This window comes from Culex pipiens, chromosome 2 (genome assembly GCF_016801865.2).
Source record: "Culex pipiens pallens isolate TS chromosome 2, TS_CPP_V2, whole genome shotgun sequence".
In the NCBI taxonomy this organism is placed as follows: Eukaryota; Metazoa; Arthropoda; class Insecta; order Diptera; family Culicidae; genus Culex; species Culex pipiens.
In genome coordinates, this window is record NC_068938.1 from 110,477,880 (window position 1) to 110,501,929 (window position 24,050).

A 24,050-nucleotide genomic window follows, 5' to 3' on the forward strand; every position below is an offset into this window, starting at 1 on the left:
GGCCGGAGGCCCCGCGGATGTTCCGATGGGGGGACATTTGCTGGACCGTAAGAGTTGGTGTAATATGGGTATCAAACCTAATGGTTTTTGATACCGGACATGAAATTTGACATTTTGGCAGTAGTGGCCACAATCCGAAGTGGCCGGAGGCCCCGGGGATGTTCCAATGAGGGGACATTTGCCGGACCGTAAGAGTTGGGGCAATATGGGTATCAAACTTAATGATTTTTGATACTGGACATAAAAAGTTGCATTTGGCCATTATCTGAAATTAAGCAGTTAAAATATGCTAATGCTAAGCAGTTAAAATATATTGCTTATTAGGCAGGAAGTAATAAATAGACTACTGCGATGCACATTTTTTCGTGCCACTGTGAAAATCTGTTTCTGGAAATTTAGAATAACTATCTCGTAATCATTAAGAGCCCTGTAAAGGGTAGTTTTTAATGTCTGCTGTTCAAATTTCCTTTACTGCCGCCGATTGCTTGCAACAGCCTTGCAAAAACATTCCCGCATCTTGGTAACTTTCGAGTGGTGAAGGATAGTAAATTTATTTCATTTCGATATCTATTTCAGCTCCACTTGCAATTTCCGTCCCCTTAGTTCGATAGGACGGTTATTATAAGGGGGGAATTTGGACCGGACATTCTAATCGAAAATTTCAACAATCATCTTGCAAAGTTCTTTGTCATACTGGTCATGTGTAACATAACCACCTGCACCTTTTTTTTTTGGAACAATGTACCATGAGCAAATAAACAAAAGAGACCAACATTTACTTCAAGCTCCCTGTTATCCCAACGAAATGAGCAAGATTCGAAAACAAACCATTGCTTTACCAACATTGGATCATACATTTCACCATAAGAATCGGAGGAAGTTTGAAAGCAAATGTTAAATGTAGCCTAATTGATTAGGCTGCTGAAACTAGTGGATGAAAAAGGATTGTGATATTTTTTTACAAAATTTCTGATTGCATGTTTTTAAATTTTACTCGAAAATAGTTTCGGGTTTATTTTGTATCTTATTTCCACAAAAATGTTTTGGGGTATTTGTTGTAGGACATTTAAAATTGTTTACAAAACAATCACAAATTTTATTTGCTTATAAATACGTATGGCCTAGTAATTGTTGTTGATGCGCTAACTTTAAAACCTATCTAGTGAAGATCAGCAAACTGTTTGTAACAAAACAAAACATAAAAAAACACTATTTATTCCAATTGAAGTGACTATTTTAGGACAAAGTGTATGTGTGTTAAGTGCTTGCAGGCTAAAATGCGTTGTTAATTTGTGGGTGTGTGCGTTACACTTGCATATGGCACTTGCTATTGTTCTCACGGAATCTACGAATATGAAAATCACAACTCCCGTTCGTTTATTGTTACCTTTTTTTGGTGAGTTTATTGTCTCATTCTCATTTTGTTTCGTTCGAAAGCAGAAGAAAAAAAAACCTTATGGCAACGAATCAGACCTGAACGTTTCCTGCTCCTCTATTTGTACTCTTTACATCTTTGCGTCTCCTCTCAGTTAAAACACTATTATATTTTGTTTTTCCTCGTTTTTTTTGCGGAAAATCGACTTGAACTTTGCGCGAGTTGGTAGCAAAAATAAATAATAAACCTGTTCCCTATCGACTAAAACAATCGTCACGCGCTTGAAATCACACTCTCACACTCACTTCCAGATCTGTAGTTTTATTTCCAATAACTGCCCGCAGTCGCGCTGTGACTAAGCGAAACCGTACCGGAAGTTGCTCAAATTCTATTTGACAGCTCCCTCCTTTCTCCCTCTCTCAATTGCTAAGCGTTTTGATTTTATTGTGTGTCCGCAGCACCACATGTGTGTTGACTCTCGCGGGAGTCCGCGCCCGTTTACTCGTCCTTCTTCTTCTTGATCTTGCCCTCGGTTTGGATGGTTTTCGTCACCATCTCGACGCACTCGCCGATGGACGGGGCGGACGCGTCCTCGCTGTAGTCCTCGCCCGCCATTCGGCTCAGCGTGAGAATGTATGAGCAGGCGATCCGCAGAATCGACAGCTTCGAGAGCTTCTGCGAGTCCGAGTAGGCGGGTACGGCCGACCGGAGCTTCTCGTACGCGGCGGAGATCGTGTGGACGCGCGTTCGCTCCCGGGCGTTGGCCTCGATTCGGCGCTCGCGGGTCATGTTCTTGTAGTTGCGGGGCTGAGAAGAGTGCTGTTGGTGCTTGGAGGATCGAGAAGGTTCTCCGATGACGGGGTGGGGTGGCACGAACACGGATTCACTGTCGGAGGTGGTCAACCGGTCCAGACTACTGCTCTGGGCGCGGTCTTTCTTGGAGGACTGGGATTTTTTGGAAACCAAGGCGAGCGGTTGCTGCTGATACGATTGGGGGGAGGGAATTGGCGACGGTTGCTGCAGCTGATCCAGCGGTTTAATACTGATGGCTCGGTGGAGGGTCGTGACGCCGGGATGTCTCACCGTGAGGTCGGCGGGACTGGGGAAGTGAGCTGGCAGTGGGAGATGCCCACTGGATGGCGCCCACGGTCGGAATGGGTTTCCACCGGCATGGTGCTGATCCAGAAGTTCCTTCTCCTGCTTGAGTTGCTCCTCGAACCGGATGCGCTTCTTGATCGGTCCCAGTAGATCCGAGTCGGAAATCACCCTCAACGGTTCCGTGCTCTTTCGTTTATTCTTGACGATCGCCTGCGGAAGCTTCACCTCCACCGAATCCTCCGAGCTGTTCTCCGGCGTGATTAGACCGTCCCGCGAGCTTTGATCCAGACTCTTGAGATCATCCTCGTGTTCAGAGCTGCCCGAGTTGAAGCCCGAATCACGCTCCAGCGACGCCGCAGCGGACATGGCTGCACCTGGAAGGAAGAGAAGAGAGAGAAAAATTATACGTTAGATCGGTTTTTGTTACAAGGTCGTACGAGAAAAAAAGTCGGCCACTTCCAGATGGGGGGGACCATAAAAACGAGCGCGCAACAAACTAAGAATGAGAAAAACCGGCTGACAGGTGCTGCCAGATGTGGTTATTTCCCCCTAGAGGGAAGCGACGCGACGCGGGAAGAGAAAGAGGGGCGAAAGTCGTAATTGCGTACAACCGACACCGACCAACCGAGGGGAGGTGTAATTTACGAGTTTAACGAGTGTCCGTGGGTTCTTCCATGTTATTCTTCGACGCGAGGAAGAGAGCGGTCTGATCGGTCCGGAAATTACGATTTAATATTATTTACATATTCACGCCATCGCACGAGCGCTCGCACGCCTGGAACTGGAGGAATTTCCCGGTAATGCCGGTAATTAGAGAGAGGTGCCAAGATGCTGCTTCCCGTGTCATAAGTTAATTTTATACTTTTGTTTACACCCCGAGAGCGCTTCCCGACGTGTCAGCGACCCAGAATCTGGAACCACATCGTGGTCGTAGCTAATTTATGCAAATGCGAGTCAACCAGCGAGAATGAGGACTTGGTTCTTGATTCTGTTTGAGCGCCGATTTTGGCGCGAGTGGCGTCTGCAGACGTCTGGAATTTTGACGCCCACTCCCCGTTCGGTTCGGAGTTGACGAACTTTCGAGACGTTATATTTAGTGGATTCCTCTGCACCTGGAGAATGCACTCCAGATGGCACCCATTTGAGCGAAACCTTTATTGTTTTTGCCGTGATTGTCTAGTGGTTAGGACGTTGTTTTTGTAAAATCAATTTGAAAGCACGTGTTTCCAACTTCAGTCATTTTGACATCTAGCGTCAGAGTTGTTTCCAAAGGGGCGTTACGGGTTAAACGTGTGTTACAATAGAGTTGGTTACCACTTTTACTGCGCAATAAACAGGTTACCGTTCCAGATGTTTCACCTCGCGGTGCAGAGCGGTAATCTGCTATAACACATCGATGTAATAAATTAACTTGTAAATGCTAATTATTACATAAATTGTGCCACTAGATGGCGCACTCCGTTAATTGACTTTGTTATCGAATTTGACGCTTGGTCAGGAATTCCTCGAATGGCATTAACCTTCCAGAGATAAGACTGTTTTCAGGATCCAACGACGATGACAGGCCAAAATATGATGAGACGGCCCATAAAGATCGGCATAATATTCAAATTTCTGTTCCGTCGTAGCGCTGGATTCCAGGCCCCGACGACACTTCCAAGAGGGTTCACAGCTTCTGCTTTATGGCCGAAGCGCCTCGCCCTGCTGTTTTTGAATGCCTTTTCTCCTCTCCTCATCTTCTTCGACTTTGTCGCTCTGCGTGTTATTGTTATTGTTTTATATAATGCTAAATGACGGCGCCAGATTGTGCTAAAACCGTCTCGCCGGTCTCTTGTCACATACACACACGCACACACACATGCAAACGATGACGATACAGAACTGCTGCGCACACACATTCTAGTCCCATCCAAGCAGTCTGGGCTGAAGCCGACACTCTTCTTTCTCCGCGCTGGCCGCGAAAGCGGTCCGCCGGAGGAAAGACCTTTTTATTGTTATTATTCGCACGATGCGCGGCCTCCCCCCTCTTCGTTCTTGTCTCGGTCTCGTATTTCGGTACATTTGAAAGTTTAAAAAGGCATAAATAATACGGGGTGAGGACCGACGAGCGTCTGGTTGCATCGTGTTTCACGCGGCTCAGATTCCAACCTTTAAGTTGTGTTGTCCTACGGGAAACGATCCCACACAACCTCTCGTCTTTTTATTCTGCATGCATTTAAGATGATAATCGCAATTTCGCACACATGTTTCGTTCGGGCCACATCTGAAAACCATAAGGAACGACCCTTTTGGGATCTAGTTGGCGGTGACGGCGGCGCCGCCCGAACGAAACAAGTGCGAGAGCCTCCTGACCGTGACTAAACGAGGGCGTAATTAAACGACAGCATCTGACGTTTGCGCGAGCGATTCAATCAGCCCACGCCGCACATAGTAGACCAGGCCCGGCTGACAAGTGCCGGTGCTAGTTAATCACCCCTCGTCGTACCTCTTCTCGTCGACGTGACGGCTGCTGTTTGTTTACATGCGCGCGCGCGGTGCCAGTTGTCAGAGATTAGTGAGGGACTTTTTCCACCGCGCGCTATCGAAACCAGCTGCTACCGCTTCTTGCCGTTGTTGTTGTGGTGTGTTTGAGTTGCTTTCTGCACTTTTGCGGCGCTGACATACCGATACCGAGAGGGGGTTGGTGAGTTGTTTCTCATTAGTAGCTGCCTCTTTTATTAGCGTTTGCCAGATGGTTTTCACATCGTTCTCGCGCGGACCAAGTGGTGGGCGCAGACCATTGGCGCGATAGATTGGCAGCGCTAGCGATGGTGATTGGAGTCGACGGGCTGGGCATTACAAAGTATTTAGGGCTGAGTCAGGCCGGAATTCGGAAGCAAATAGACGACAATTGAGCGCTGAATTCCGAAGAATTGCAGCGATTCATGAATGTTTCTAACTGGACGACTCTATTAACGATTTTCGGAAGCAGATTGACAACAGTCAATGCTGACGCTTACTTTGACAGCTCTGATAAGTTTACCATCCAAGTCAACTACTCTGAACAAGTCAAAGTTCAGTGCCAGAAAATTAACAACCAATGCGAGGAATTCTACGACAATTGTCAGCGTAAACAACAATTAATGCATCTTCTTTCGTGCACCCAACTGAAGCCTCGACCGTAAGTCCCCGCACTCGGAACTTGCATACAATTAGCATAAATCAGATGTCAAGTTCGCGAAAGCGCAAACAATTACAACCGATCGTCGTCGCCATTTAGCAGGTGCTTCCAACTCCGATCGATGCACAAACACTTCCTGATCGATAACGCACCACGATAACGCGCGTTACGTGACAGGTCACCCAGCCATCACAATTCTAAAGGGCTGAGCAATTATCACTGGGCATTGCATCAGCACACACGGTCGTGGAAGTGCGCAGCTGGAAGGTGTGTGACACTAATTTATTCGCATACCCGTAAGTTATTAAGCGGAGAATGCAAATATATTAGGATTGGTGGCGGCAGCGCGGTTGTAATGAGGAAATCGACCTGTCAAAATCGCGCGTCGCGTGTGACGGTGGCGCCATCGCGCGCCGTAACGCCTGCAGGAAGCGCCGCCCTCTCTATTGTTTGTTGATGTTAGCAAGGCGCCAAACCAAGGCGCGTATTATGCAAACAAACTGCGTCTTCTTCAAAAGGGAAAAAGGGAAAATTTGTGGCAACAAATGCAATTTGTTGGGAGGCAGCGTTTATTTGTACGGTCCTGTCACGACGACGGTGCAGCATTCTTCCAGCGAGCAAGCACAGCTGGAGAACTGCGGCACAGTGCGGAGTTCGTTCGTCCGACGACGTTGGTTCTGCTTGCTCTGGACGGATTAATATAATATGTGTGTGTGTTTGGCGCCATCTGTCCGATTATATCCCATATATAACGATGCAAAGGGAGGGTCCGGCGCACATGCCGGCTTTGTTGGCTCCTTCCCCGTCGTCGTCGACACATTCAAGACACATTACAATCGATTGCTGTTGGAGCGGTCCTCACCCACCAAATCATCGGGCGAAGGAAAACGATGTGCTGCAAAAGTGTTATCTCGCATCTCTTCACCGTATCCTTCTCTACACGGGTTGGGACTCCGTTCTTTATTCACCGAGCGCACAACCACGTCCCGTACCTGCTCCGACCTCTCCAGCCGGCGATATCGTGTCTGATTTCGGACCTCTCCCATTCCCGTTTCCGAAAGCGGAGCTCGTTATTAATTTTCGAAGGTCTCGAAAATCGAAAAATGTGAGAAAAAGGACCAGTTTCGATAACCACAAAAAAACAACAACCTCGCGTGAGTCACTTAACATGGTGCCCGCTGCGGACACCCGAGATCCCGAAGGCTTATCGAAATCAGGCCCTCGGAGTCCGGTTCCACGAAATCTTGCAGTTTTTTGCTTTTGCCTTTGCTCTGTGTCGTTTCGCTTTCGCGCCGCGGCAACTCGACAAAAGGATGTCGCGACAAGATTGCAACAACCTCCGCGCGGGCCCCGAAATTAACATAAACTTCCAGAAACAGCAACTGGTTTCCCGGACGGACTGCGTGCTGGACTGGACCATGGACATAGATGGCGCGCAGCAGCCGGCGAAAAGGGACGAGACAAAATTAAAAATTTCACGAGATTCTGATAAAAATAACCGACGAGGACCGGCCACTCCGTGGCCCACAGGTTGTCCACATTTTTTGCGTACAATTTAATTAAAGTGTAATTTCTTAATTTGGCTTTCGCGTCCCCTCCGACAATGTTGCTCTCGGACGCCTCCACTTTGCAACACGTGAGCAGCGCCGGGGGGTTCCCCACTTGCATTTTCTGGCGCGTCAAATAGATCGCTCTCACACACTCGAGCGAGTTGCTATTTTTTATCGCTTGTTTACACGGCCACTAATCTGGCTCTTTGCGTTCTCCTTCTACCCACCCCTCGGTTTCGCTGTCGTCGCCGTCTTTCAATCCTCCCTCACGCGACGTTCGTCGCTGAGTGTGACGGTTATTTTTAGCCTCTACGCTCACCGCAATGACGATCCGGAGGTATTTTAAGAACCGGTGACCGAAAAAACATCAAACGGCTCAGAATCTCTTTGAAAAGCAAATTTTGATGATAGAATTCGAAGGAAAGTTGCGCATTCCAACTTTAACGGGTACTTGACCGTCAATTTGACAGCTGTCAAAAGCGTTAAACGAGTGGAGCGGGCTGAAACATCAACCCGGTTATTTCTGCACCATCTGCAAAACGATTCTAAAATTACCCTCGACTAATCGATTCCCAAGCCCCGGCTGTGACGATACTTGATAAGATATTGCACGTTGCCTCTCGCAACACACACATTTTATCCAGATGGCTGTCCCTCAAACTCCTTTCCCAAAGACCAACTTTTCAGAAGAATCGCACAAAACAACAACAACAATCTCGCCCGTTGCAACGCGTTAGAGACGACAAACTTGTTCGCGTTCTGAAGCGAAAAGGCTGTTTACCCATATGGCAATATTTGCCTCCCCTCTCCCTTCTTCTTGTTTAGTCTTTCGACGACAGTTGTTGATGTTTGTCGAGTGTTTATCTATTCCCTCGGCGCGATAGTGCAGCGGGCTCAGATGGCACTCCTTCGTGCGAAGAATGCGGTTCGTTGCCAAAGGGTCAACCGACTCAAAGCCGCCTACTTTGACAGGTTCACTTTCCGATCCGTTCCACCCCCCCCCACTTGGACGCCTTCAAATCGCCAAATTCTTACCCGACGTCGCCCCTCGCCCCCTTCGGACCGGATGACTGATGGCGATCACCGTGCCGGCGACTGTCGCGGCCCGCGCCTGTCTCCCGGTGACCAAGTCGTAGATGATTAATTTCCCTCAATCGCCGAGGCCCCCGTCCCCGTCACACTGGCGTCAGCCGAATAAATCAAACTTTTATCTAAATCTCTCTACGCGCCGTCGTCGTCCGAACTACCGTCGGCGACGGCGCTCTATGTGTGATCCGAGATGGCTTCTGGCCACTTCTTGACGGCTGCCCCCCATCTCAGGGGTTCTTGCTCAGTGGCCATGTGGTATGCTAATGCGATTTGTCATCGCGATTGCGCCCCATCAAGCACCGAAACGGCGAAAATTGAGCGGTTTGGGCGAGTTGGGGGGTGCGCCGAACGGAGTTCGGGGCGAGGGTAAACTTTTTGTTTGGTAAAATAACAGCTTAAAATATTTAGCGGACAAGATTTATATCATCGTCTGGGTGCTCAAGGTGCGAGAAGGCGTAGGCGCGCGGGAATGCCATCGATCTGACGTGTGTGATTTTCCGAGAAATTCTAGCGCTCCGCCACCATCTGGCCGCGTCCCGTCACCTGTCTCGAGGGGCCGCAAGGGGTGAACCCCAAACGAGAATTAGCTTCTCGAGGAGATTGTTTATTTGCGTCTGGCTGATCCCGAGCCGCCACAAGTGACAGATTTGTTTTGATAGTTCCGTTCCAAGATGGCGGCGGCGGCGAGGAGGAGCCGGGTGGGTACCTGAGGATTAATAATTTATTTGTCGGGTTGCGTCTCGGGGCGCGCCCGATGGATTACTCTTGTTCAACCCCGAGGGGACCCCTCGGTGAACCCCTTGGCGTCCGTCCCTAAAAACTCTCTCAGGGGGAATTTGACGGCAGCATGTGGGATTTATATTCGGTCGTGCCTCGTTTTCTCCTGCTCGCTTTTTATAACGAAATAAAAGAAGACACAGGTGCGTTTTAGTGAGCGATTTATCTTCTCGACATGTACTCTGCTCGTCGTCCACTCTTTTTTTCGGTGTTCCGCGTCCCGCTTTTCCCTCCGTGCATTCCGGCAAGGGTTGCGGACGGCGAGAAATAATCGAGAATGGTTGTGTCAGTTTGTTTAAATGGATTATTGAAATTTAGGGAGCGTTCTTTTATTACGTAACGCGAAAAATCGGACTTTTAGACCCCCTCCCCCCCCCTCGTAACAAAATTTCCATACAAATTTTAAAAATTTTGTATGGAGCGTAACACGGCCTCCGACCCCCCCTCCCCCCCTACTGCGTTACGTAATAAAAGAACACTCCCTTAGAGCTTGCGCTTGTGGCAACAAAGTTTGTCCTCCTCTTGCTCCTGCTCTTTGCGCGGTGGACCAGATGGCTCATTTGACGATGGTGTGTCATGGGAATTACCCGGACGATGCCACAATATGATGCCTTTTTAACGAGGAACGTTAAATTTGTGAGTTTTGCTCCAACCCTGCATTTGACAGATGCGCTATTTGGAGTGACGCGCAATGCAAACACTGCTGAGGGTAACGAACTGTCAAACGCAGGGTTACTCACATTTGAGTAGTTCATAGCATTTGCAGATTTTTCAATCCTGATTCGTGAGAACCGTCTACCTGGTCATTTCGCAGAACTTCAAAGGACTCGGAGGAACCACGCCAATTCCGCGCAGATGAAAGAGCGCAACCAAACAAAAACATCCAGTCAACGAGAGGGTCATAAACCACCACCCGTTCCAGAGATCTCCCGCAACAGGACCAGATTTCCTGCGGCACAACAAACTTTCTCACCACCAGCAAAGCAATCCGGAGGAGGAGGAGAACCGGCGATCCCACACGTCGCGTCCCGCCACGGTTCTAAGCGCGCGAAAGGAAAAGGAAAACAAACGCTTCATTTTATATTCCTATAAAATCGGGTTGGCCAGGGCTATAATTATACCATCGTTCACGAGTCGAGTCGTTCCAGCGGCGCGGCGCGTCCATTCCGGGAAAAGGTAAAAACTTGCCGAAACAGACACACGCGGTGCGCTTGCAGATCCCGTCGCAGCATCTTCCGAGAACCTTAGAAGTTTTGTGTGCAACAACCGTGTGGAGCCGAGGCGCATCCGGTCCCGATATTTTTAGCTCGTCAAAATTTTAATGACATCGGAATCCGGCGCGTTGGGGGGGGGGGGATCACCGGAGGGGCGAGGAGTCTAATTTAATGAGTAAACAGCGCGTCCGCAAGAGTGTCGAACATCTGTCTAAACATGGTCCAGACCGCCCTCTTTCAGTGTCTGGTGGCGACTGCTGGAACTAATTACGGTTTGATTATACAGGTTCAAGAGAGAGGCAAGAACAACAGGATGACGGCGCTTCCGTTAGCTCGCCAACGCCACCGTCCAAAAGCGTGCTAATTAATTCGAAGAAGTCCAAATCCGACGGAAGATGCACCGCAGAGACACGCTATTTTTGGAACCTGCCGCGAACGAATCGAGCCAGAGGAAATGCACAACACGTGCATTCCCTTCTTAAGAGAGAGACTACGACGCAGCGCCGACCATCCACGAATCCTTTCGATTGAGTGATTTATGTGACTGGCGGGACAGCCCGGCCAACGCACGACGCCGGGAACACAAAAGCGCAGCTTTGCGCGGCCAATTAAATCCACGCAAAGGCGCCACCACAAATAAATGACATAATTACAGAGCCGCTGACTCAGACGAGAAGTGCGGAGAGGGCGGTACCGCTGCAATTACTTGATTTGATTAGTTGCGGCCGTCTCGCCACGCACAGATGCTGCGCGCTCGCGCGCTCTCCCAGATTGACTCATGGGACGGTGAAGCACGCACAACGGCTGTGGACGTCAGGAGCCGAACGGCGGGCCTGTCTATTAGTCATGTTGACGGCAACGTGCGGACAAGGAAAGTGTCACGCCTTTCGGTGACGGCGGATGGCGCCGCCAAAGTCACCAACTCCAATTATGCAATTAGTCAGACGCCATGGGAGAGGTGTTGAACGGAATGTGGTCCACGCGGTGAGCAGATGTCTAGAGCACAAGATCAGTGTAGAATTCTGATCTAGAATCTGGTAGCCCCAACCCTTTTATATCTTTCACTGCAGCCTGTGTTAAATACTTTCTGTCAACTGACAGATCACTGTGGACTACTGCGATTGCCGCAGCACGGTTATCCCAAATTACATAATGATGCCTACCTTTCATCAGAATCGCCGATATCTCGACCGCACTCAGCTTCGGGTACATCTTGGCGATGGCATTCATGGCACACTGAGTTCAAATCCTTGCTTCTCACTTTCGTATTCCAAATAAAAACGGCTCGGTATTTACTCTTCCAATTTCACTAGAGCCGACTCTTTAGCATCCTTCAGCACACTGCTTATCGGCTTATCTCCACTGGCAATTCTCACTCACTATTTATTGCTATCAACACTCTCTGATTCACCAGGATTCTCTGAACAGCCCAGCTGTTTCAAATCCAGTTTTGTTCTGCTCTTCAGTTTTTCCTCGACTTCTTTCCGGTACCCAAACACCGGAAGTCGCGCGCACTGGCAATCCAATATTTGACTCTTTACTTCCGGTGACGACACCACCACAAACACTTTTTCCTCGTTTCTCCTGAATACAAATATATCCGTCAAACAACAATCCTTGCGTCGGAAACACTACCGGGGTCGGAACCGTCTCAGGCACGTCTCATCTTGCGCACGTCCAGCCAGTGACTGATGCTGAAGTTCTCGGGTTCTGGCGACGACGTTCGACCGGCTGGCACGGATCCTCGGCATCGCACATCTGTTTTCCTTCTGAACTCTTCGGAGAGAGCGAGTCTGCTGTTCCTGCTCTCCGATTGGTTCGCCCATTCGGGAGAGTGAGAGTGAGCCCGCGAGAGAGAGAGAGCGAACGCACGCCGGGAGTGCACTTGCACTGCGTCGCGATGCACTTGTTTATTTGTGTGCCGTCTCTGTTGCACTCATCCAGGTGTCAGGTGTACGCAACGCGGCGCTAAAGAAAGAGCGAGCGGGATGGACGATTGCGCGTTCGGGTGTTCTCGGTGAGAGAAGAGAGTTTGGTCTCTGCTGGGGAGAGCGAGCGAATGAGAATGAGAGTAAAAGTGGTTTTGGCGGTCCGGTTGGTGTGATTGATGTGGGTTCGGGTCGACCGGCTGTGTTTTCAGTGCTTCCGCGACAACCGATGGCGATGGGGATTGATGGGTGGCGGGTTGCATGCCTTGTGACTATCAACTTTATGACTTTTTCTTAAAGATTTTTGCTGACTAATTTATCTATGAATTGATAAAAGTGATAAAAATTTGATTGAAAGCATCTTCTGTTGAACTGTTAAATACTCTTTTATAATTCATAAAAATTAAGATCAAAATCTTCTATCCTTATAGAATTAAAAAAATATTTAATGTTTTTGACTTCTTCACCGTTCTGACGAAAGCCTATAAAATCACTCGAAAATTAACTTCTGTATTTGACCTCCTAGACCCACCTTCACGTATACTATCAACTTAGAATCAAATTCTGAGCAAATTTCTGTTCGTGTGTATTGTATGTCCTGTTTTGAACAACAATTTTGTCGATTTGGAAAACATTTGCAATTAAATCGAAAAAAATGTTGACGATTTTGGAAACATTTCAGTGTTTACAAATTCGACAACATAGAGTTACCGGATTTGCTTACATGATTTCTATCCATGTAAGAATAGTACTTCAAAAGTTATGCAAAAAAACGATTTTGGCTTAAGTCCGGAAGTTATAGAAAGGGTGGTTTTTGTATCAAAACGGGTATTGTTAAATATTTTGAAAAAGGTATTTGAAAGACCTTTACAATAAGCCCAATAGATTGATGATCTGATAACCTCTTTTAAATGTTGAGTGTTAACTATAAACTATTTTGGATCCGGACTTATGATATATTGATGTAAATGATGTCCGGATCAATCATGCAAACCGTTGTTTGGTTGGGTAATCAAAAAGCCTTTTATTGTTGAATGGAAAGTGATTTTCCTAATTAAAGAACGAATAACACTTAAGATACTTTAAATGATTGATCTTTACAAAAACAGTTTTTTTTATTCCTGAATATTATTTAAATACATTCTTATTGTGTTTATAATGGTAACTTCGCTGTAGAAATTTATTTGTGGTAAATATTCCGGTAAAACGTGATTGGCTTTTTAAATCTACCTTAAATGTTATAAAATATAATAAATTAATCGCGTGGCTGGGAATTAAAATACACTAAATTAATTAAATTACATCAGAAAGGTAATTTTACTAATTTTATGATGGTAAATTGTGCATTTTTTCTGACATAAAAGATATACTCATTCCCAGATGTAATATTTTTTTATGGTGCAGAGTACCTACTCTGTTCCAGAGCAAATTTTAACCAAATTTGCGGCCGTGAGTAGTTATTTAAGGCTGGTTTAGCTGTAAATGTCTGCAGAGAGCTTCCGAAAGCATAAAAATAAAAGTCATTCTAGGGAAAATATACCCATTTTCTTCGTCACCCTAAGCATGTTGGCCTCTTCTCATCACTTTTGCAGTTTTTCGCATTTCAAACAACATTTTCAGTTACATAACCGATGGAAAGTTGCTTGATCACATTTATTCGAGCTACACAGCAAAAATCCGATGGTAAAATCGCATGCAAAAACGTGCACATCACCTTCGTCAAAATAAACACTTAATATTACACACCGCACGTACAATTTTTACAAAAAACAAAAAAAAAGTTGCCACCGACGGGATTCAAACCTAGCACCAACAGTAAGGACTGGCGCCTTAGCCCACTCGGCCACCAGACCGATGGGAAGCTGTAAGGATAAACGCATATATGAGCTTGACATTTCGGTCAAGTAGATTTCCCATACTGATGGGCTACATATTTCAGAGTGTAAAATCACATAAAATAATGCAATATTTATTTTACACCCAGGCCTTTTACACGCAGCTTGATTACTACTTAGCTGTGTATTTACACTCAAACCCCGATGGTTTGACACCAACTGTTGTCAAACGAACGGGGTCACGTTTTAGTTTGACACCCCTTTTACACTGAGTTCACACACACTACCAAACGTTTGTTTTGATAGTATGCGTGAGCGCCGTGTAAAAAGTGACAGTTCGTCACTTTTTAGTTTGACTTTGACCAACCAACGGGGTACAAACTAAAAAAGTGTCAAACGAAAAAGTGACCAACCACCGGGGGTTGAGTGTATTACTTTGGAAAAGTCACTTTGTGAAAGCTGTAATTCATTAAATAAGTTTTGATAGACCGATAATAGAAATGGGCCGAGAAAGGGTATATTTCCCAAACCAGGTTTATTCCTTAAAGTTGGCATGCACGTCTATGATGTTAACAAAAATCGTAAAAATGACTAATATGCTAAAAAATACGATAATTTAAATTGTGACTTCCTTATATAAAATCCTGATTCAATTAAATAAATTAATTAAATCAATTTTACTTTTTTAATTAGGATTGTATTTCGCTACTATAATTTACGTCCAGTTGAGCTCACTTTCTGAATTGAGGCTTAGTACACCTAAAAAAACAGTCTTGGACTGCTCAAAATCAAATTCAAACCACTCTGATCTGTTTACAGCTAAAATTAGTTGCAAACAGGCTTCTACGGCCATAAGAAAAAGAACCGAATTTTACTTCAAAATGAGATAAATTTCACTAAAAATTTCCAGTTCTGCAACGTTTCTCCAAATTTGACCACAGCTGGCCCGACTCCTGCATCGCCTTCCGTCGTCCCAGATGACTTGTGCTGACCATTTGTTCTCTGATAAACCCTCCCGTTCAAGTTTCGTTCCTCTCGCCGGGCCAGGCTCAACCTACTGAACCAGGCGGAAAAATGCAACATCAACAAATTGAGCACATTGTTGCCATAAGCTTCATTCAACCGCCCAAGGATCCTTTTTTTTTCTTTGCTTTCTTTCCTTTGACTTTGAGAGAGTTGTGGAGGGGGTTTGTGGTCCATATGTTTCAAATTGCATATCAACAGCGCATTTTGTGTATATTTTGTATACAAAAGTCTGAAAAAAGAAAGACTACAGTAATGCCAAGAAGGAAACAGAAACACATTCATTCGTTTAGCACGTCTCGGTTTTCAGCAGCTTTTTTGGCACTAAACTCAAAGCAGACGCAAATGGGCAAATACTCGTTCATTTGTTGTTCCCCGGTCGATATTCTACAGCTGGGACCATATGTGTTTGATGTTCGCTAGTTGGAATAACAGTGGACTCAAAAATCAACTAATTTAGAGCGTAATTGTGACAGGACTAAAACATTTGCTTAATAGGTTCCCGTTTAGCATTCTTGTTGCACTGCAGTTTAAACAGCCACTGTTTAACCTGTTTGAAGTTTGACAAAGGAGTTCGGCAACAACTGTGAAACTTGTTTGCTATTTAAATGTAGTTCAATTAAATAAATTGTTAACCTATTTTCCGTTTTTTATAAATAAAAAATTGATAAAAATGGCTACACTGTTACATAGAACCCAAATTTAGCAATCATATTTGCTCAATATGACAATCGTCCACGTTTTCATCATAAAAGTTTGTTTGTTTCGGGCCAGAATGGTTGCAACTCAACCAAAAAGTTTATTTTTCTTGCTTTTTTTTTTTTTTGGCGTACATCTTCCTCGATATGGGAAGAAAGGCGCTGCACATGTGGTGGCCGGGACTCCGAAAGGCGAATGGCAAAGTCAAATAGTCACGGCAAATGATGGCACGCCGAGGACCAGATCCGGAACCTGGCCTGGGATCTGCCGAAAGTCGGCAAGCACCGCATGGTGTTCGTTCGTTCGTTTCTCGGATGCGGTTTTTCAAACGCCAAGTGTGAACCAGCTGTCATTGATAGTTTAACTTTGTCGAGTTTGGAGAGTGTTTGGAAAAGTGCCCTCTCGGCTCTTTATCTGTTTTTGTTTTATTTTGTCGGGATAAACATGCGTTTCGAAATGCAAAGAGAAGTTGATTATCATGTAGGAAACTTTCCGGGAAAAGTTGTTTGGTCTAATTGATGTTCAAGTGAATTTAATACTTTTTTTTAATTTTGATTGGTTTAAACATATTCTGAAGAAGTGTAACATTGATAAGCTGAAGTTTATTTTTTTTTTGCAAAATGTAAAATACGAATTTAATGCTTACTTACTTTACTTTTACTGCTCAGACAACCCCCGGGTCATGAGCTGTCTCCAGATGCGCTGCCACTGAACTCGGTCTTGGGCTGCTACTCTCCAATTCCAACTCGGAACTCCCACACTTCGAAGATCTTCCTCCACTTGGTCTAACCACCTTGCACGTTGCGCCCCCCTCCGCCGCGTTCCAGACGGCTCCGAATTGAACACCAACTTCACCGGATTGATAGTCTGGTTCGGTTGGCGCGCATCCAGCGCGTCCGGCATTCTCGCGACGTGTCCGGCCCACCTGATCCGGCCAGCCTTGGCGACTTTCCGAATGTTTGGCTTGCCGTAGAGTTGCGCCAGCTCGTGGTTCATCCTTCTCCTCCATACCGTGTTCTCACGCACGCCGCCAAAGATCGTCCTAAGCACTCGCCGTTCGAAAACTTCAAGTGCTTGCAGGTCCTCCTCGAGCATCGTCCACGTCTCGTGCCCGTAGAGAACGACCGGTCTTATCAGCGTTTCGTACATGGTGCACTTTGTACGCCGGGAAAGATGACCAGACCGTAGGGTCTTGTGGAGTCCATAGTAGGCACGACTACCGGTGATGATGCGCCTCCGAATTTCTCTGCTGCAGTTGTTGTCAGACGTTACCAACGAACCGAGGTACACAAACTCCTCCACGACCTCGAACTCGTCGCCGTCGATCGTCACGCTCGGTCCTATGCGAGCCCTAAGGGACTCGGTTCCTCCTGCCAGCAGATATTTCGTCTTCGCCACATTCACCTTCAATCCAACCTTTTCTGCTTCCCGCTTCAATTCGGTGTACCGCCTGGCCACCTCCTCGAACGTCCTGCCGACAATGTCCATGTCGTCGGCATAGCAGATGAATTGGCTGGATCGGTTGATAATCGTGCCCCGCATGTTGAAGCCCGCCCGCCTCATAACACCTTCAAGCCCAATGTTGAAACAGAGGCCGGAGATACCGTCGCCTTGTCGCAGTCCCTTGCGCGATTCGATCGGGTCGGATATAGCACCCGAAATCTTCACGCTGCACCGTGCACCATCCATCGTTGATTTCACCAGTCTGATCAGCTTCCCGGGAAAGCCGTTCTCGTACATGATCTTCCATAGCTCTTCGCGATCGACCGAGTCGTACGCGGCTTTGAAATCGATGAACAGGTGGTGCGTCGGGATCTGGTACTCGCGACATTTTTGGAGGATTTGGCGTAGCAAAAAGATTTGGTCCGTCGTCGATTTCCCCTCCACAAAACCGGCTTGGTACGGCCCAACGAAATCCTTTGCTCGCTCCGACAGACGACAGAAGATGATCTGAGACAGCACTTTGTAGGCCGCGTTGAGAATAGTGATGGCTCGATAGTTCTCACATTCCAACTTGTCCCCCTTCTTGTAGATCGGGCATATTACTCCCTCTTTCCACTCCTCCGGTAGCTGTTCTGTGTCCCACACCTTGACTATCAGCCGGTGTAGACAGGCCGCCAGCTTGTCCGGGCCCATCTTGATGAGTTCAGCACCGATACCATCCTTACCCGCTGCTTTGTTGTTCTTCAGCTTCTTGATGGCATCCTTAACCTCCCTCATCGTGGGTGCTGGCTCGTCCTCGCCGTCCACCATACCGCTGACGTCGTTTCCCCCGTCGTCCTGGTACTCCGCCTCTGGGCCGTTCAGGTGCTCGTCGAAGTGCTGCTTCCACCTTTCGATCACCTCACGCTCGTCGTTCAAGATTCCTCCGTCTTTATCCCGGCACATTTCGGCTCGCGGCATGAAGCCAGTCCGGGATTGACTGAGTTTCTTGTAGAACTTACGCGTTTCGTTGGAGCGATACAGCTGCTCCATATCCTGGAACTCCAACTCTTCCAGGCGGCGCTTCTTATCCCGGAAGAGATGGGTTTGCTGTCTTCGCAACTGTTTGTACGACTCTTTGTTCCCACGGGTGTTGTGCAGCCGCCACTTGTCCCGCGCTGCTTTCTTCTCGTCCCAAATCGCCTGACATTCCTCGTCGAACCAGCCGTTCCGTCGAACTCGGTCCACGTACCCGATGGCGCTCGATGCCGCTGCGTTGATGGCTGCTTCCATATGGCTCCAGCAGGCCTCCAGAGGGGCTTCAGCAAGCTCACCCTCGTCAGGCAACGCAGCTTCGAGTTCCCGCGCGTACTGGGTAGCGACTTCATGGTCCTTGAGTCGCTCCAGGTTATACCGCTGCGGGCGACGGTACCGGATCTTGTTGACCTCGGACAGGCGTTGGCGCAGCTTTGCTACCACCAGGTAGTGGTCCGAGTCGATGTCCGCGCCACGGTAGGTTCTGACGTCGATTATGTCCGAGAAGTGCCGACCATCGATGAGAACATGGTCGATTTGAGTCTCCGTGTCGTTTGGTGATCTCCAGGTGTACTTGTATAGGGAGGTGTGCTGGAAGAAGGTACTACGTATGGCCATGTTTCGGGAGGTAGCGAAGTCGATGAGTCGTAGGCCGTTCTCGTTCGTCTGCTGGTGGGCGCTGAACCTCCCAATAACCGGTCTAAACTCCTCCTCCTGGCCAACTTGAGCGTTCAAGTCGCCGATGACAATCTTGACGTCGTGTTTTGGACACTTCCTGTACTCGCGGTCAAGAAGCTCGTAGAAAGCGTCCTTGTCATCGGCGTCGCTTCCCATGTGCGGGCTGTGCACGTTGATGATGCTCAGGTTGAAGAATCGGCCCTTGATTCTCAACCGGCACATTCTGTCGTTGACTGGCCACCAACCAATCACGCGCTTCGCCATTTCGCCCAGCACGATAAAAGCTGTCTCCAGCTCGTGTGTATCGCCGCCGCTCCAATACATAGTATACCCACCGAATTCTCGGTGGTCCTTCCCCGTCCAGCACACCTCCTGCAGCGCCACGACTTCGAGACCGCGGACCCGCAATTCGTTGTGAAGAATGCGGTCGCTCCCATCGAAGTTGAGAGACCTGCAGTTCCACGTCCCGAGTTTCCAATCCCTGGATCCCCGAAAATCGGGTCGGCGATTGGATCGGCTCGCATCTGGAGCTCTCTGCACTTGGGTTTTACGGCGGGTGCGTGTAGCCATCACCAACCCCCTGTCTCGCCGGAGGACCGTCGTACCAGGACTGTTTAGAGTCCCACCCTGGCACTGAGACTTTTAATCAGCCGCCCCTAACCTGGGGAACAGACGCTGTTTCGAGCCGCCCCTAACCTGGGGAACAGACGCTCGAGGGGGGGGGGGGGGGTCCAAACTCTATCTGCTGTAAGCCGCCCCTAACATGGAGAACAGACGCTTACCTCGACGATGGAGCAGGACACCAGTTACCTTGAGCCGCCCCTAACCTGGGGAACAGACGCTCGAAGGGGGGAGGGGGGGGGGGTGGATCCAACACCCGCTGTTGTCAGCCGCCCCTGACCTGGGATACAGACGCTTACAACGCACAAGTACTCGAACGCCACCCGATTTGAGCCGCCCCTTACCTGGGGAACAGACGCTCTTGCGGGAGGAGGGGGAGGGGGGGGGCTTTGTGTGTGGTGGGGGCAGTAAAACACTTCACTTTGCTCTAATTAATTTTCTTTAAAAATTCTTAAAACTTTTCACTGCTTTTAAAAACTTTTTTCCCACACTCCGCGCTTTCCGTGTCGCAAAGTTGTATTTGCTTCTTCCACACTACACTATCAGCCGCACACAAAAGACAGCGTGGTCGAGGGACGACGACGACGACGACTGTTCAAAGGGGCCCGGCTAGGTGTATTGTTTTTTTTCCTGCTGCTGCTGCTGCTTTGACCCGTGGCCGAACGAAATTTCGCGCACTAAATTCACCGAAATTAACGACCGGCGGGTTCGGATTTCACCGGTAGCGGATTCACTGCGCGTTCCTGCGACGAATCCGGTCACTTTACGCCGCGAATCACCACTTTACCGCGAGTTTTGGGCGAATACCGGCGGAACGGTCCGGAGAACGACTTTACTCCTGTATACACGCACACATGAATTTAATGCTAACGGAATGGTAACGAGTTTGGTAGAGAGGTGATCATAAGGCAGTTTAAACAAATTTGTATTATTTAACTTTTTTTTATAAAAACATAAAAGAATATGATTATGTAGGGTACGTTATCCATTAGTGGACCCCTTTCCTATAATGGACCCTCTGAAGGGTTTTTAATGGAAAATTCAATAAAATCACAATTTCAAGCATGTTGTTGTCTACAAATCTTTTATTTGGCATGTTCATCGGCTCATCCTTTCCGTTTTTCCTCCATGGCAATTTTGACATATGTGTGTATATGCTCATCCAACCTGGTTTGCAGCAATCTCTTAGTTTGTCCAATGTAGCTCATATCACAGTGGCCGCAGGATACCTCGTAGATGCCGGGTTTGCCTAAAGTCGGTATGGGGTCTTTCGTTGAACCTAAGATGGATTCCAACTGGCTGTTTCTACTGCTGAACACTAAATCGATGCCAAATTTAGCCAGTTTTTGTCGTAATGGGCGTGTTATCCTGTAGTCGAATTCTACTGCTGCTCTTCGCAGTGGATTTGTCCCCCATTTCAAGTCAGCAGTAACCGAACACATCATCGAGGAAAAACATAACATCACAGCTAGCGACGCGGTCATCTTAAGACACATCACTAACCCATCGAAGCTGGCTGTCGCTGAAAGTTTGGAAATCTTCAAGGCAGGCAACAAACGTTTACTCAACAAGGATTCAGGTAACGGCTCAACGTGGCTGTTTAAGCTGTTACCTATACAGGCACAAAAGAAGAACGAGGAGGTAGTACCTACAGTAACTACAAATATGGATACACCAGCGATGAACCTTCAGTCGAGAACAGAACACTGATGAAGTCTGCAAGTAGTAGACGAAATACGTATCTGTCAAGATATTAAAATATATAGCGGAATTAAAAGGAACAACTCGTCTCTTTGTATTCACAGTAATGCATTCTGCTAAAACGCTCAACCAAACCACAAAAAAAAATGCTCTAAAGCCTATGCAAAATTTTTTAAAGGTTTTTTTTAAGGGACGAGGGGCTGGGGGCACAAAAAATAATATAAAAATTGAAATAACAAGCCATAGTCTAAACATTTAAATGAAAAATGTGTTTTAAAATGCATTTCACACTAGTTCAGTTGTTATGCTATCATTTGTTTTAAGAAAATGTAAGATTTGACAAAAACAAAATATATATATAAATAAATATTAAAATGTTAATATATTATATATCACTTCAAAAAATTGCTCTTGTTCTAGAATGAAAAAAAAACACAAAAATACAATCCGATTCGAATGCATCTTCTGTAATAAAGAAAGTTTAGCCAATCCAAAATCGCTCCAGTTTTAAACCACTTTGCAACATTCATAAAAATTTATATTTCAGTTTCGACCTTTTCACATAATAAAAATTTTATTGATATTTTGTTTTCAGAATACATTACTTCTTTAACTCATCTAATCGAGAAAAACTGCAACATTCCGAAATGTCAACTGTCCAGCTTAGCAGATTGAATAAATGCCATGCAAAAGAGCTTCAGTTTTCTTGGCCATCATCAAATTCCATCGCATCAAAAAATCCATCCAAATGACTTGGAATAGCAACAGATGAGCCGTTGCACTGCTTCAATTCGTCAGTCCTAAAACAGCAAAACAGAACCTATAAAACCATACTTAACGTCACATCTGATGTTCCTGTGCACCTGTCCAATGCCAACGAGCGACATTTGCTCTATCGAACGTACCGAACAAACTAAGTAGGGTAACCCAAACCCACCCCAACTTAATGCCAGGCCAGACTAAGCCAAGCCGCCAAGTGCGCGCTCACGAAATTGATGGCCAGTTTCGGATCGGTTGAGAAATAACGGAAAATCCCGCGCTAAACATACCGAAAGACGTTGCAACGATGCACCTGTTTCAACCTTTTGGGGTGGCCACCGGTGGTCCGGTTGAAGAACTCCTCTCCACGACGAAGGGTGTAATGGTGCGTGGGAACGTAAAGGGGTTTGAAATGCAAGGAGGGAGAAACGGTCACTAAATATGCGCCACTATTAAATTGGCTCGTTGGCCAAGAGTGAGGGATGACAAGTTTTCACGGAAATTTCATTAAGTCTTTTAAATTTCTTCGTTTCACCCAAAAGTTTCGAACTGAGCATCGCCAGTGAATAGCGATCCTGCCCTTAATTGCAAACGAGTATAAATAGGACCGAAAACCGCCGCGTGATGATGAGGTGAGAAAAAGTCTTGCTCAATGGATCATAAAATGTTGGCATCGTTTCATTAGGCACGACCAGCTGCTGTTGTTTGCGCTTGCTGTAGGTTAATGATTGAGGTGAAATTCATCGAAACAAATTTCGTGAATCACTTAGTGCAGGTGAAATTGGCCGATTGTCGAATGCGCACGAAGTGCAATTTCTCATTCTCATTTGATACTATTTATGATTTGGTTTGGTTTGTGTATTCTTGACATTTAAAATTTATTCTGAGTGAGAAATTTTGCCTAAAGTCGTTTCGCCGGATGGAACGTTTGCTGAAGGTCGTTTCACCGAATGGACATTTCACCGAAGTTGAATTATTTTCATGAGTTTTTACATTCAAACATTAGCTGCTTCCGCTAATAAATTGAGTTGTTCTTGGGGTTAAAAAAATTTCATTGAATTCTGCCGAATATGAATTATTATTATTTTTAAAACTAAGTGACATTTATTTAATCCTGTGAGATTTTTGCATTCTTACTAACCTTAGCAGGTATGTGTTAACCATTTTTTTTTTAAATAGGGGAAATATACCCATTTCAAGCCTAATAAGCGGTCGTGTTTGAATGATGCTGGATAATCTGGAGTGTTCCCTGAAATTTACTAAAACCAAGTACACCAACGAGGAGAGCAACTTGTTGTGAACATTGCTGTTTATATTTACTTTTACTAAAAGTTAATATATTCCTTTAACAAGCATCTAAGAAAAATATTTCCCAAATGTATTCTAATCAGACGAGAATGCCACGCCCATTTTTCTATTTTCAGCTCAGTTTTTTTTTCGTTTTTTTTTTTTTTTTTTCTTTCAGCACTCTTTTGAGTCTGCTTAGTACTGCCAATTGTGATGGAATTTTAAGCGAACACACACGAAAAGTAGCATTTATAGAGAAAGTTTCCTGGCATCACTGGCTCACTCCAACAGGCGCTGCTGTTGGTGGCCACCCTTTGTTCTTTATTTGTCTTCGCTTCACGCCCGGTTTTTTCAGCCTTCGATTGGAATGGGTCGTCAAAATTGAAACGTCAAAAGACTTGGCGCGTTTGTTTTTGTGATGGTGCTTGATTATTATTTAAATGTTTCGGTATTATTTTTCAAGTGAGTAACTTACTAATGTGCAAAAGAACATGTTCCCGGTATTTGGAAGCAATTTCATATCTTGAGTGCTTTGAAAACGTTAGCGAAAGTGAAAAGATATTGTGGCGACTTTCGTTAAGCAGTTAAGCTCTCATCTAGCGTGTGGAAGTGTGTGCCAACAAAATGATGAGAAATGGTCTCGCAAAATAGAAATTGCGATCAAAAGTGCAATAAATTTGAATTTTTGGCCAGCAAGTGGCATACATCTTCGTGCTTACTTCAGGCGGTGCTGTTGCTGATAAGTTTATAGCCTTAATAGTATTTTTGGAGCTTTAATCGAGCCTCAAACTCTCAATAT

The 24,050-nt window shown here is 46.4% G+C and overlaps 1 protein-coding gene across 1 annotated transcript; it reads right to left on the reverse strand.

Annotated features, from left to right (window-relative positions):
• Positions 1–980: 980 nt before the first annotated feature.
• On the reverse strand, positions 981–11,978 carry LOC120422793 (transcription factor Atoh8). The gene is made up of 2 exons (XM_039586333.2): positions 11,427–11,978; positions 981–2,847 (listed from the first exon to the last, which is right to left on the reverse strand). Exons 1-2 carry the CDS (start codon positions 11,491–11,493, stop codon positions 1,874–1,876), a joined length of 1,041 nt encoding a protein of 346 aa, XP_039442267.1. The 5' UTR covers positions 11,494–11,978; the 3' UTR covers positions 981–1,873.
• Between the last annotated feature and the right edge of the window lie 12,072 nt (positions 11,979–24,050).